This window comes from Poecile atricapillus, chromosome Z (assembly GCF_030490865.1).
Source record: "Poecile atricapillus isolate bPoeAtr1 chromosome Z, bPoeAtr1.hap1, whole genome shotgun sequence".
In the NCBI taxonomy this organism is placed as follows: Eukaryota; Metazoa; Chordata; class Aves; order Passeriformes; family Paridae; genus Poecile; species Poecile atricapillus.
The window spans coordinates 30387009-30402454 of NC_081289.1; the positions used below are offsets into that span (position 1 = coordinate 30387009).

General features: G+C 37.0%; 1 protein-coding gene across 16 annotated transcripts in view; it reads left to right on the forward strand.

Annotated features, from left to right (window-relative positions):
* LOC131573653 (ankyrin repeat and sterile alpha motif domain-containing protein 1B-like) overlaps positions 1 to 14064 on the forward strand; it is a 409781-nt gene extending 395717 nt beyond the window's left edge. For 11 of the 16 annotated variants that reach the window (XM_058827806.1, XM_058827807.1, XM_058827808.1 and 8 more), the window contains 4 exons: positions 1099 to 1185; positions 5837 to 5974; positions 11281 to 11448; positions 12590 to 14064. In XM_058827806.1, the coding sequence (XP_058683789.1) occupies positions 1099 to 1185; positions 5837 to 5974; positions 11281 to 11448; positions 12590 to 12700 (504 nt within the window). In that variant the 3' untranslated portion in view covers positions 12701 to 14064. The remainder of the gene's footprint in view (positions 1 to 1098; positions 1186 to 5836; positions 5975 to 11280; positions 11449 to 12589) is intronic. The other 5 variants (XM_058827811.1, XM_058827812.1, XM_058827816.1 and 2 more) reach the window with 1 other exon arrangement.
* The last annotated feature ends 1382 nt before the right edge of the window (positions 14065 to 15446 follow it).

Consider the following 15446-nt stretch of genomic DNA (forward strand, 5'->3'; position numbering starts at 1 on the left):
TGTGCCAGTTCTAGACTTTTCAGTGTGTTTACACTCTCCTTCTGTGTGCTGATGTTTCTTCATGTTTATCTGTAACTGTCAATAGTTCATTTCCTCTCAGGAAAATATTTGATTGATCTCTGTGATTGTTTGCAGATAGTCCCATAAATAAGCATTTTCTGAATGTTACCTGTTTATCTATAGAAATTTTGTATAGAATAGTCTCATCCATCATTGTTTTCCACCTTAAAATAATTCAAATCAGTTATAAACTATTATGCCACATTTGAGGGTTTTGTTTGGTTGGGTTTGGGGTTGTTCTAGTAAATTCAATCTGTAAACTAAAGAACTTTTATTTTTTTCTGCAGAGAACTTAAATCTGCCCCACATATTTTCCCAGTCTGTTCAGTGGGAAATATGTTTGCTGTCTGCACACAGAAGTAGACTAGCATAAAAGGAAAAACAATCTTATAGGAGGGCATGAACTGTAGGTAGAAGAACCTGTCATGGAGGGAATGCAGAATAAGCCTCTGTGCTAATTCATGTGTAAAGCAGCTTCCAGCAGCAGCTGTACTTGAGGTGCAGAGACAGTCAGGGTGACAAGATCCAGCGCTGGGCTGACGGATTGACTGGCAGGCTTAGCGGGCTGCAAGGATACCTCATGTCACAAATACAACTGAAAATAAGGGGAAACAGGGAAATATTTCTAAATAACAACTAACTGCAGCAAAGAAATGGTACTACACGAATTACTGTGCTGTTGATTCTTACAGCTGGGAAGGGGGGGAAAAGGGGAGGGAGGCAGCAGTGGATGGGCTGTAGCAGATAGATGTCCTAACGTGTTTTGGGGAACACTGGTTGCATGACTGGTCTTTTTAAGCCTGGAAAAGTTACTTTATTCTATTCCCACTGTGGTAGAAAAAAAAGGAGAATTTTTACCATCCTCACAACAAACTTAAAGCTATTTTAGTTTTGTAACTACAAGACAGCATAAACCAAGAGCACAGCTGGCTGAAGAAAAAGTAAAATATTTGTTTAACTTAGGTATTTAATCAGAAGAAGAAAGCACTGTTATTGCAATGCAAGACAACTCTAATAAGATCTTCATTTTGATTTCAGAAGTCTACAGAACAGATGAAGAAAGTACCAACCATTGTCCTGTCTGTTTCTTACAAGGGAGTTAAATTTATTGATGCCACAAATAAGGTATGTGCAATTACTGAATATTACCTTTTGTTTCTCACAACTAAATAGTAATACCTATGAAGGCCAGGCCAGAGAGGTAGCAGATTTGCACTTTGTGTATTCCTCTGCTTTTTTTCTCCTCTTTTGCCCAAAATTGATGTAATACAATTGTCATTCTCCAGAAACTCAGTCTGGAGGACAAGTGAAGCAGCTTTAATGCTTATTTGGAGAACACTGTGTCCAGCATTCTGCTATTAAATGCAAGCTTATCACAAAAGACATTCAGAAGAGAGCCTCTGTAGAATCCTTTACCATATTCTTCTCTATACAGTTCCATAAATTGTCATAAACTTCTTCAATAAATATGTAGAATATATTTATATATATGTTCATTAGTATAATTTGAGGAAATTAAAAAATAAAAAGTCACAATAAAGAATAAAGATGTGGTTTTATCCAGGGCCAGCCATTTTAAGAACAAGAAACACAAGCCTTGAATGTCCTTTCCAGACATTCAAATACCACAACCTCTCTGTGAGCTGTTTTCTTGATGTTTTCTTTGCATTTAACTACCTGAACTGCAGTAGCTTCTTAATAGTTGCTAGTCCACTTTTTTTTTTTTTTTTTTCACATCTTCCCATGTGGCAATGCTACTGTGCTTTGTTTTTTACATTTCTAAATGCACCCAAATCTTTAAAAAACCCCAACTGACCAAAGCCACAAAAGCAGAAATTAAGAGATCAGAGAACTCAGTGATGGATAGAGCAATGGATTATTGTTTAGCCAAAGTAAAATGTACAAGCTCTGTAAAGAGCAGTAAAGTAATGCATTAATTTCTCTTCTTTGTATGTCTAAAATGGCAAGGAAATACCATCCATCCTGATGCTTTTCTATGAACAGAAATTATCTTTTCTGTTAGGCGACTAAAACTGACTAAGCAATATAAAAAATAAATCTGACAACCCAGCTACCTGACCAGGTTAATAATGTATGTAGTAGCTTTGTGTTGTTGAACATTCAGCACAGTACTCCTAGCCCAGTATCCATCAAACTTGCCAAATCAATCAGTTTTTAAGTTTGACTGGAACTGTGTTTTAAGTGACGGATGGAAGCAGTTTTGTGAACTTCTGCAAGAGTTTGGAAGCCATATTTAGAGTTAGAAAATAGCCTAAAAGAAAAACTGAGGTGGAATTACTGTTGTTTCAAGTCTGGCATATTTGCCAGAGCAGAGAGACCAGGGATTCCTGTCTGCTCCTTTTTCCTTCCATTGATTTAAAACTGAGCTTCTACAGCCCTCATTCCTTTTATGTTCTCTGATGTGCAGGGCATAGATCAGAACATTGTAATGCTATTAACTCCAACTTGGATAATGCTGTTTTCAGCTCTTAAATCTCCTCTGTAGCATAAAGGATGTAACTGCAATGTCCTTAAGTTTACAAAAAAAACCCAGGAGAACAAGAGGAGCTTCTTGTGTCTCTTTGCACAGTGCATAGAGTCTTATGTAAGATGGAAACCTGAAAGAAGTTTGGCAAATTGCATTAGATGACTCTAGATGAGTCCCACTGAAACCTAATAGTGCAATGGATGTATTTGATGGAGTTAAATATGCCACAGTCCAATGTTTTTTCTCAAGTGGTAGATTGCTTTCTCTCCAGTTCAAAATCTGCACTGCCTTTCCCTTCTGTAAAAACCAGGTGATAGCCTGCAACTCTCCCAGAAGCGTTGTTATCATCCTTGTCCACAGTATGCTGTTCCCAAACCCTTCAAGACCCAAAACAGATTAGCACTAAGGTGAGAGTTTATCCAGACTTGTACTGCTTCCATATGAGCTTATAGTTGATGGCGCTGGGCAGCACTTAGCAACAAACGCGTAGTTTTAATTGACAAAATTAGCTAGCAGTTCTGTGCTTGAAAACTCAGCTCTCATGGCTGTTCATCCTTTTCCTTTATGTCACCAAGCTACAAATTTGTATTCCCAGTCACAGCAGGCAAAGTTTCAGGTGACTGAAACTTGAAGGGGCCCTGACCTCGTTCCACGACAGCTATTTCAGTGGCGCCTTGAAGCTTGGCATGACACCATTTCTTTGCAAGTGAGGCCAGAAAGAAATTGCTGCTTAGGAAAAAAGCAGACTCACAGAATTTTCTCGTGGCTCACAGCTCACCCTAACTTCTGGGTGATTTCTGCCAGAAGGGAGATTGCCTGGCATGAGTTAGGCAAGCAAAAGGAAGGCTGCTTAGCAAAAACCTGGTCTCTCCAAGGTATTTCCTTGGCAGAACCAGAACTGACTTTCAGCTTCACCACTTTTTGAGAAGCACTGGAGGTTTTTCTTGCCAAACTGAAAGACAATTTTTAGAACAACTGTACAGTGTTAGTCAGTGCCTGAGGAGTGTACCCAGAACAGGAAGCTGGCTCATAGCTTTCTACTTCCTACAGAATAAGACCGTGGTCTACTGAAATGTGCAAGTAGGACACAGTAAACACATGCACTAAAAATGTTTAATTTTGAAAGGAGATCACAGAGGATATCCTAGAGCAGCTAGGAAAAAAACTCAATTTCACCAATTTCTGTCCACAAGATTTAGTTTAGGTATACTTTTTGTTATTCAAAACAAAGTTGATAAGTGTATTTTTCTAAAATTCACTTGATTCAAAATTAAAACATTAAAATAATCTCCATGAATTCTGACTCAAGTGCAAATCCCTGTGTCAACCCCAAGTCACCTAGAAAAATTTCAGTATAGCAGAGCTCTTTTCACATATGCTGCATAAATTCAGGTGATTACATTGTGGCTTGTGATTTGGCATAAATACCTCACATATGAATTTAACACCTTCCAAGCTTTAATGCTTTCTGCTTTTTGAACTACAGTGTTGCCAACACTACATCAATGACAGTGCATTACAGCTCCATCCATGGATATCTAAATCCCTGGTTTTGGTATAATTCTAATTCTCATCAAAATCTTTATTGAGGGTACAAGTTATCAATTTGAGAACAAAGAAAATAAAATGCTTCAAGTAACATAAAAAGCAATTGTTGAGCAGAGATTACACATGTCCTTATAAATTGGCATATATTGAAACACAAGTACTGGTTTTGTAATTTCTATGAATAATGCATTAAACAGAAACAATCAAGTATGCTGCAACAATTTAAGAGGATTATTTCTTTTCTTCAGTAAAGTTTCCTTATCGTAGGTTTTCCATTTGAACTTGAATTCGAAATTTGAAATTGAGTATCCTTTTTATTAAGATTTTTCCTAAGTCATGATTTCTTCAATTAGATACGTTAATGCTTCTTTTCAATAACTTGGCACCTACATGCAAGGGGGAAAGTTGCCACTTAGCAAATGACAGAAGATATGACAAAGTATCTGAAGCAATTTAGTTGTACGTATTTTAAAAATAAATAAATAAATTTAAAAGGGAGCTGGAGGAAAAGAGGTGGGAAGGAAAAGAGAGGGGTGATGGAAAACCAGATATGCTCAGAGATTGTTTTAACTTGGACAGATGGCACTGTGGCAGCAGCAAGTGGTGGCTCTGTGAAGAACTGGGACATTACAGGTGTCACCAGTTCCATGATGCAGTAGTGATGTCATATTGAAACAGGATATGTCACTGTGGGCTTTTGTGGAAATGCCAGAGCTACAGCCAGCAGAGCTACAATCCAAGAAAGCATATAAACTAATCCCTAAGTAAATTCCTATTCAAGTAATCATTCTTTTCCTTAAGCAAACCCTTTGAAACATGTATGTTGCTGAAGCAAGGCATAATCATTAGCCACTCTGCTGTATCTTCTTCTCTGGCTTCATGGTTCCTTTGGCCTGAATACAGTAATTACATATCAGCAGTTTATGTAATGAGTACTCATAATTTTCTCCAAAGCTTTAAGACAGCTTTTTTTTGTTCCATCGGACAGACATCCCCACCTCTCTCCCAGTAGTGTGCTATAGCTTACATTGGCTGTTGCAAGTAGTGTGGCTCGGTGCATGAACGGTTTAATTTCCCTACATCTCTCTTACAGGATGCTGCTGTCAGTAAGTGGAGATAAGCTGCCAGGTCCCCCTGTAGTCACCATTTTAGTGATCAGAATACTTTGGATATCTCATGGTTTCAATTATAAGTGATGTTTGATGTTTTTTCCCTCCTGAAGAAGTATAGCTAAAATTTGTCAAATAGCATGTTCAAAAACCTGGCTATTGAGCTTGCTGGGTTTTACCAGATCCTGTCTGTCGGTAGACTGAAACAGTGTCCCATTTTGATCACTATACAAAAGCCCAGGAACTTCATAAGATGCTGGTATAGTGCTTTGAAACGTATCTATAAATACTATTTCGAAGCACTATACCAGCATCTTATGAAGCTGTGTCCTGTGCGGTAGGAAAGATGTCTTTGTCAAAGGAACCTGAATAAACTCCAAAGCACAAGTAGCCTCATAGGGAAGACTCTAGAAAATATGGTTTCCTACCAGATCATTGGCAGTTGGACAAGGTCAAAATTCCAAATACCTGTGTAAGATCTCACATGGAGTGTATTAAATCTCTTCTTATTAGGACATTCCTGAAATACTTTGGTACAGTACATCAATGCAAACGTGAATCTAAACCTATACCCTTTACAGCTCTTTTAAATTTAATTCTTAAATTGATTGAAAATATTTTTTTTAAACAGAATATTATTGCTGAACATGAAATCCGCAACATTTCCTGTGCTGCACAAGACCCCGAAGACCTTTCTACATTTGCGTACATCACTAAAGACTTGAAGACGAATCACCACTACTGCCACGTATTCACTGCATTTGATGTGGTCAGTTGACAGAAGATACTTCATTTAATAGTTCTTTCCATTAGCAATAGTTACTTAGTTCTGTTAAAACATTTTCAGGCTATATTAATGGTGATTAATGGAAGGCATCATTAATTTACCCCAGGAAAAGACTGCTATGGGATAGCAAAAGGACATTTCTGGAGAAGAGCAAGGATTTTCTTTGATATCTCATTTGCCATAGGAAATAACTCTGTCACCTCAGCTGTTGACTGTAAACTGAGCAAGTAGCTTTTCATACAAGTCTGAATATGTAATTCTTATAACCTAAGCTATAAGCCTAAGCCTTCCAAAAGTTTGTAACAAGTACGTTTGGCCAGCCATTCTGAAATCTCAGCACACACCAAAAGTCTGCCTTTATTCTGAAAGTAGCAAATTAATTATTTAATTATTATTTCCTTGTTCTGTAATTATTACCTGCATATCTCAAAATGGTACTTCAGCAAAAGTCCTTGGAGCTCCTATTATCTTGGTGGAAAATTAGTAATTTCTTCCTATACTTATACTTTCAGGTGGGGATGTGCAAACTATTATGGTTTCAAGAAATCATGAACACGTATCAATTAATCAGTCATGTAATTTTCAGCTAAATTTGATGAACTAAGTAGTGGCTAAAGTTTTTATGACTAAGACTTATAGTCCAAAACTTTCAAGAAAACTCACACTTTGACTTGTGCACAAGAGAAATTTAAGGTGCTATTAAAACTTCAAAATCATTCAAGAAAAAACATTGTAATAGAGTATAATGTGTATGAATTCTTGAAACATGTTCATGTGAATATAAGTAAGTTAAATCAAAAGAACAGGGTACCTGAACTACAGCTTTTTATTTGAAACTGGGGAAACAGTTAACATGCACAGCAATAGTGTGTGGGAGAATTTAAATAACAAGATGTACAGGTAGGTTAGAGGAATTTTAGCATTTTGGTTGAGTGCTTTTGTTATTTAAATTCTCTGCTGACATTTTAGTATCCACAGGGAGTAGAAAAACTTTGAAATTGTGTTAAAAATAGATAGACAATGATCAACAAGATGCTACATTATATAGGCTTTAGTGATGTGTGAACAACTGAAATTAGACTGATTGAGTGAGGTTATTATTTCTCCTAGTCCATTTAAATTCTACTTAATGGTTTTGAAGTACTGCAGTTTCAATTATAGGTTTAGTAATCAAGCAGAAACATAGACTCAGGTATTGCAGATGAAAGTCATCTCCTTTCTTGGCAAGGGAAGAAAAGTGATCCAGGGATAATTACATTTTGCCCACTTCCTGTACCTTCGGAGGAGCATTTAATATCCCAAGCACTTTAAATGGCTATTTTAAGCAATACGGAAACTTTAACTGTCTTAACTGAGTTTTCTCCTACAATCTAATCCCCATTTGGGTGTTACATACTCAAATATCCTCTTTTTGTGTTTTACTTCTCAGGAACTAACATTTTTGATGCAAGTACAAGCTCTATAAAAACTAGCTAGATGTTCAGAATGCAAACATACCATGAATTAAATTTTCTATTTAGAGCCTAATGTTTATGTTAAACTGATCATCCCATTTGCTAATAGAAACAATTCCACCCATTTGCCAATGGATAGAAGTACAGTCATTTTAAGAAAATTAAGGTTTAAAATTGTAGAAGTCCACAATAAGATGTAAGGCATTTAAAACCATCTTTATTTGGTAATACTTATATGCAATGTTATGAAAAAAAAATTACTCTTTGGGTCCTTCAGTTTCTCAGGAAATGTGGGCAAGAATAATTTATTTATAGATAGGGAAATATTTCAGTGTAGTGACATGAAACCACAAGCATTACTGATACTACTTAAGAGTAACAGTACATTTAACTCAGAGTGAAAATTCTACAATCAAAATTGCAAAAATGTCAGACTTTATTACAGAATACTGCAGGGGAAAAGGTTTGGGGGAAAAATAGGACTTATTGCTCAATATTTGAAACCCACTTCACTTTCATTTTTTTACTAAGAAGCCTTAAATCTATGAGTGAAGGATTCCCTCTGGAGAAACAAACCAACACAGCTCCTCTATCAATTTCTGGTTCATGTATTGGAGATACCCAAAGTAATTTCCATCAGATAATCCTTCATTGCCCAGTGCACCTGTGAATAGAAGACAACAAAACAGTCAGTTAAAATATAAGGAAGCAATTAGCTATTGTAATAGGTTGGCTGAGTTAAAGCTGAGGAATTCTGAATCAGACTTGGTCTGGGGCTCTGACTTGTAGCATTGCTTGGCAAACAAGGTAGTTGAACTCATTCCTCATCTCCCAAAAATTGTTGCTTAAAGGCATCAGCTTATTCACTTTCTCTCTCTGCCTTACCACACAAGCAACAGGATTGCAGCAGCCTGTGAAGCACCCCGGGCCTTTCTCTCTCCTTTCTGAGGTGCTTGATGCAGTGCTGTGAGAGTCAGCGTCTCCTGCAGCAGCCAGGGGCTCTACAACTTCCATGCTAAGCGTCTGTCGGGGAGGGAGAATTGTATCCTTCCTTTTGTGCCACATGCTTTTGACCTTTTGAACTTATTTGAACTTTTTAGTTCAAATAATCTCCTCATTCCATCAGAGGAATTTCCACAATGGATTTTGGTTTAGTTTTCCACCCCTGTCCTGAAGAGAATCCTGTTCTACCTGTCCAAAATAGCCTCTGCAAGAATCTGTACCAACTCTGGTCCTTATAATTTCATCTCCCAGTACTACAGGTGGGAAAGTCTTCAAACTAAGCTTATTTACTTATGGGGTTTTTTTCAGATAACTTTTTAAAATTTTACAAGGTACACTTTTAAAGTCCTCCTTGCCTCCATTTGCAGACTTCCCTTTGGCAAGGCTCTACCACAGTAGAAATTTATGTATAAAATTTATATACAAGCTATGGCTCCGTTTGCACTTGAAATATTGAACAGAACAGTGAATGTTCCATTTTATTTGATATATTTCAAATATTTATTAACCAGAGAAGCAGTTACATGTTTCTTATGGTTTTCAGGTTCAGGGCAGGCCTGTTTTTTCATTTTACAGACAACAAAGGAGACCAGATTATAGTGGCTTTATACAAGATGCAGGACTTAAACTAAATTTATGGCTCAGTATGGCAAACTTTCAGTCTGTCTCTGCTCCCATCTCCCAGATTTTCAGGCCTGTCTCAGTGATCTTTTTTATGCCACGCTGGATGGTGTATTTTCTCAGTCCTACTACTATTGCAGCCTGCATATTCTCCAACAAGCCATTCCTACACCTTGTCTTGCTGAGGTATTCCTTAGTGATATTAATAATATCTACTGCAGACATTCCCATCGTGTTATAGTACACTCTTACTGTCCTGACAGCTGATTCTAAAGACATCTCTCTATAGAATAATATTCTTACCCCACTTAAAAGTACACTCCATTTCAAATTATATTATTCTCTACATTTTTAACAACTACACTCTAGCACTTAATTCCTTGGCCAGCATTCTGCTAAAAGGCAGAGCACTTTATAACAGACTCTTTAGTTTTTATTTTATTATTACACTGGAAAACTGCATCCTCAGTGTTTTTCAGTTCTGGACAGTTTCCCTTGAAGTTAAAGGGGAGATAATTTGGAGACTACAGCTATCAAATCAGGCAGACATTTTTATTTGGGAAGCTATAAAATTTTGGCTGGCTTGCTGTTGTGATTGTAGTTGTAACAGCAGAGAGCATGTCCCAGTGCAGGAGTATAATTGTTTTCTGTCTGACCTAACACAGGGCAGAACTGGCACCTTTATAAGAAGCTCTTATAATGAGCAAAATATGCTGAATTTAGCCTGTATTATATCAGTATAAATGAGTGATAAAAAAGGAATGGAAATTCTTCAGGGAAATTAAAGTGTAGATGATGAAATAAAATGCTTGTCCATTTAACTTTGTTTTAATGATTGAAGGTGCTGCAAACAGTGTACTTCCAAGTGCATTGCATTGCTTTCTCACTTACTGCAAACTGAACAGTTAGACTTGACTAGTAAAGACATAAGTCATTTGAAAAAGTATCAGAAACGTGAGAATTTTAAGGGATTACCTAGGTTCAAAGCAAAGCAATGCAGAATTGCTCATACTATAGGCTATGGAGATGGAGGAAGGAGAGGGTAACAGCTGAATCATATCAAAGATTTATGAATTATTCTAAGGGGACTGTAGGACATCATATGGAGGCAAGCCAACAGGCTTGCCTTTGTTTTGCAGGGGTTCTAAACATTATTGCAGAGTTAGTAGCCCAGAAGTAGGCTCTAGTAGGAGCCTAAAAATAAGCTCCAGTAGGAGCCTGAAAATAAATATACAAAAACAAACCCACAAACCTGAAGAAAAATTACCATAGGAATTCACTTGCCATTTAGAGTAAGGTCAAATTTGAAACTCACAACTGCTTTTTCACTGATGTATAACTGTACTGAAAAGATATTTATATCAACCCCTCTGATACCTCATTCATGTGTTATAAATATTTCAACAGGTTTTTTTTCCCCATATCCAAAGAGGATTTAAAATATTCAACCTTTAACACTGAATTGGTTTTAGGCATAATACCCTGACTTTTTTGTTTATGCCCACTAACCTCCCTTCCCCTCGCTTACAAGAATGTTGTTACGCAACTGTTTGAGCTCAATTTCACTTCTAGAAAGCAAACCACGAGAAGGCTTCCCCAGGACTTGCAGCAGGCACTTGGACCTGCACGCACAGCTACCTGCACTGCACCTGTCAGCCGGGGCACGCGCTTCCAGCACTGCCCTCTGTCCTTCTGAACACATCACAGCCGTGCTGCAGCCTCCTCCTGTGCTGCTTGGTGAGCACAGAGCATCCCAAGGCATGTGCCCAGGGAAGCAGCACGTCAGGCTGCCGGCTCTGGAGGAGGACGGGTCAGCGCAGCAGTTCCGAAATAGAGCGAGGCCGAGTGTCACATTGCAACAGTGCAAGAGGGGCTGGATCCTGAGAACAGCAGATATGGGATGAGTTGGGAAGGTGGGAAGGTTAATATACTTGTTCTAAAAAGAGAAGACAACATACTCACCCACTCATGTTTTCGTGTTAGTAAGATGTTTTCAAGGGGTTTAGAAGCAATTACTTTCAGTACAATAAATTACATTTAGATTGTTTTTAATCCATGAGAAATCAAATGGCAGATGTAAACATTAGAGAGACTGAGGAGCTTATTACCAGTGTGATTTTAATTATTTACATTGAAAATCACTACCCCACTTCATTTATCTGACAATAATTCAACCTCACCTCAATTTTAACTGTTTCTGTTTTGTTCCAGAATTTAGCTTATGAAATCATTCTTACACTAGGACAAGCATTTGAGGTGGCCTATCAGCTTGCACTACAAGCACGAAAAGGGGGTCATTCTTCAACCCTCCCTGAAAGCTTTGAAAACAAACCCTCTAAACCTATTCCCAAACCACGTGTTAGTATTCGGAAGTCAGTGGTAAGTAGAAGGTAGTAATGCATGCAAAAAAATCCAAAATTCAGCTATACAGTTAAGAGTTTATATACTAGAAGCTGTACAAATAAAAATACCTCTCAAGTCAGAAATGCTCCATTGTACCACCTCTGCTCATCAGCTGGCAGGGTTGTGTCACCACAGCGCTGGCAGCCATTTCAAACAACTGTTTATTTCAGATTTCTCCAGTTTAAGATGTTGCTTGGTTAGTCTTGTGTATATGTCTTATAGTAATTACATCAGAGCTTTAATTAATTCAGTTTAATCAATGCATACCTCTCAAACTCTGAGGTTTCATGGACTTTCCTAATTTATCACCTAACTTGTTTGGTATACGATCATGGCATATGTATCCTAATCAAATTACAAATACAAATCAATTTTGTATCAATTCTGTACAATTATCTTGTCAGACCAAGCAACTTCTTTTTTTTTTTTTCTTACCCTTTTTTTCTTTTTTTTTAAATTTGGGATTCAATATACTTTTCAGCATTAATCACAGATTCCTAAGAAACAAAGCTCATTGAAGCATTTGTATTGATTGCCTTTAAAGTGCCCTCCTGAAGTGCAGAGATGACAGAGAAATATTCTTTTACGGTAGACCTTTTAAAAAAATTATGAAAACTGTTATAAATTAAGTGAGAACACAGGCACAGGGTGATCTGGGAGGGTAAGGAGAAAAATGACCGCACACTGTATCATATTCACCGACTATAACGCGAGAACTGTACTCTATGACACTTAATTATTGGGTGAGGGGAAGGGTGGGGGGGAAATGTATGACTGTACACTTTGTCATCCATTGCCACAGAATCTTCCTCCATAAAACTTTAAGTAGAAACATTTCCTGATGCCATCGTCTGTCTCATTAGCGAACAGACTTCTCAGGATGAAGTGTGGCTTTAATGAACTATGATGCCCTATAGCTTGGGGGTAAACACAGCTCTGATCTCAACAGGAAGAAGAAGGCAGCCATGAGTACATGGGAGTGTAGACACCACCATACTTGCTGCTGTACGACTTTGTCAATTCGGGATTTGCCCTGTTAGTTTAAAGAAAAACCCTCTGCTCAAGCTGCCGTGCACGGAGATGGTAACCCGTCTGTATGTTTGCATTTGTCTTAAAGCAGATAGATCCATCCGAACAAAAGACTCTTGCGAATCTACCCTGGATTGTTGAACCTGGACAAGAGGCCAAAAGAGGCATTAATACCAAGTATGAAACTACAATTTTCTGATAAAAAACTGTCCCCCTGTTCCTTGTTGTGCCTTGCACGCCAAGCAGTCACAGCACAGCCTTTCCTTTATGGCAACGTTTCAATCCAGCAGAGAGGAAGACTGCACTGTATGAGTGGCCTTGTAACTAACAAAAAAGGCTGACAGTCATTTCTGGTGATGTTCTTCTTCCTGCAGCACTGAATGAAGAATGACACTATATGAAGACTTTTAAAATTACAGTCCACAAGAGGAGTGAGAAACCTTATTTTTCATGCAGTTCTCCCTTGTGACTCTGCCACAGTGCTTTCTTTGATTTCTTATTTTAGAATTCTACTTTTTAAAGAAAAAAAAAACAAAATGTCTCTAAACTAATACTAATGCTGCCTATGAGTAGAGTATTTGATTGGGTTTTTTATTTAAATCTTGGCAGTTTTTAATTGAAATAGAACCAGAATTAATAAATAGATTATTTGTGAAACCACTGAATTAATTAATAATTACTGTGTTGAATAAAGAACTCATTAAAGTGATGAGAAATTAGGCACCCTGATTTCTGTGTGCGCTGATTTTATATGTAATCATTGATGTCCTTTGATCCTCTACAGAAATAAAAACCTCTTGCATTGTAGCAAAGGATCAGAGTTTTATGAATGGTTAGAAAAAGGTATTAATAATGCACAGAAAACATTTATTAGATATTTTTATGGAAGAGAAGTACTATAGGAAAACATATGAATATTTATGGAAGGAAGCCAGATTAATTATGAGAAATACTGTTTATTTTAAAGTTAAGTAAATGACTGCTATTGCAGCATTATGAAAATTATAAGAGTTGTAGCATCAGTGCACTAGATGTTCTGTGTGATCAGTCTGGAATGAAAGTGGAATGGTCATTCTACTACACCTACATATAGTTTATGCAGTTCAACATTGCTATAGCCATGAATTCTACAAGTATTTTTAAAAAATAATCTCAGTGGTTCTAAAAGAAGTAAAAACCATGGATTTTGCTATCAAGATTTCTGTCACAGAAAGCTTGTTTGGAAGAGTATTGATAAAATTCTACTGCAAAACATTTTCTAAATAAAAACAGCAAGAAAAAGAAAAAAATTCCAAAGTAATACAAACGTTTTCATGAAACAAAAAAAATTAAGCATTTGCTTAATATTTGGTTAAACAAGATTTACTTACTTTTTCTTTAAAGTGTTTTAATTTTTTTAATGTCTGTGGAGTATTTGTATAATACCATGATGTATATTTATGTAGAACTGAAATTATAACAGTAAAATTATCATTATAGGAGAAAAATGACATTTTAACGTATATTGTTCTATCCAGTCAAATTGTGAATCATTTTGAAGTTCATTATAGAGATATTGATAAATTGTGTGGTTGTCTTAATGTTTTTTTAATTATTATTTCATATCCAGCTGAGGTTTTTCAGTTAGAATCATCAGTTGGTATGTTCCAAAAAATGGATAATTGAACTTGGTTTAAAACTGATAAATGTATATGGTTTAGTTAAACCTAATCATAGCGCTGAGTGATGACATCCTTTTAATACAGTATTCAATTTACTTGAACAAAATAGTTCCTTGTACATATTTTTGCTTATTCACTGTTGATATGTACTTAGTCAACTGACAGTCAAAAAAAAATAACACTAAAAATATGGTACCAAAAGGAAAATTGTATAGGACAACAGTAAATAGTAGCCTCACTGCAACAAATACTTATGTAAATATGCTTGGGCTTCCAGTTATAAATTTTGTAATTTTGTCATTTATTTATATCCTATAAAAGCACACAAAATAAAAGGAAGTTGTACAGTCCCAACTTTGTGTATCATCATTGCTGAGGGAAATCAGGGGCCTGATGCAAAGGATACTAAAATCAGTGAAAGATCCCCCCTCCCATTTCACTGAGCTTTGGATCTTGTACCAAGGAAACCTAGGAGCTGCTGTGTAGAGAGTTCTGGTTTGCAATACAGATTTTGTTTACAGATGGTAAAAATGTCACCCTTTAAAGTCCTTAATTAACTGGTTCTTCCATGCTCTACTCAACTGCTGACTTCCCATATTTAATCACACCCTGTAAAGATTTGTGCAGGAGTTATGTTAAAACACATTCACTTCAGGCACGTAAAGTACAAATGGGCCAAGTTTTTAAGGTATAAAACTGGGGCAGCTGAATGACCCCTAAAATTAAAGGATGAAACAGGAGCTGCAGCAAAACTCTAAGCAGATGTAAAGGAAAGGTGTGAAACAACAGGAAGAACTGGCACCTTGCAGGAAGAATTTGATCTAGGTTCATCAAAGAGATGTCAAGCAGGTAAGGTGGCACAATAAGCAGCTGAACTCATTTGGGAGAGATAATTGGGGCAAGAGAGACTGAGGATAACTAGCAGGACTGATGAAAGATGAGACAGATGAAAGACTGGTAGGGCAGAGAATTGAGTGTGAAGGTTTTGGGGCACAGGCAGTGAACAACCGAAGCCCCCAGAGCAGACAAATTTAAACTGGAAAGAAAGATAAGAATTAACACACATTAGGGACTTCTGTATTTGCAGAAACCTCGGATTTTAGAAGGAAACATATCCATCTACTCATCAATACTAGTGTAAGACAGCTGGAGAGAAGCCCACAGAGTCTCCTCTAGAATGGGACAGTGATTTAGCAGTCCCTTCTTCAGATCCAAAGGGATTTCTACAAACTTGCACTAAGCCAAAGGAATTACCACTTGATCTTTTGTCTTTTTTGGTTGAGG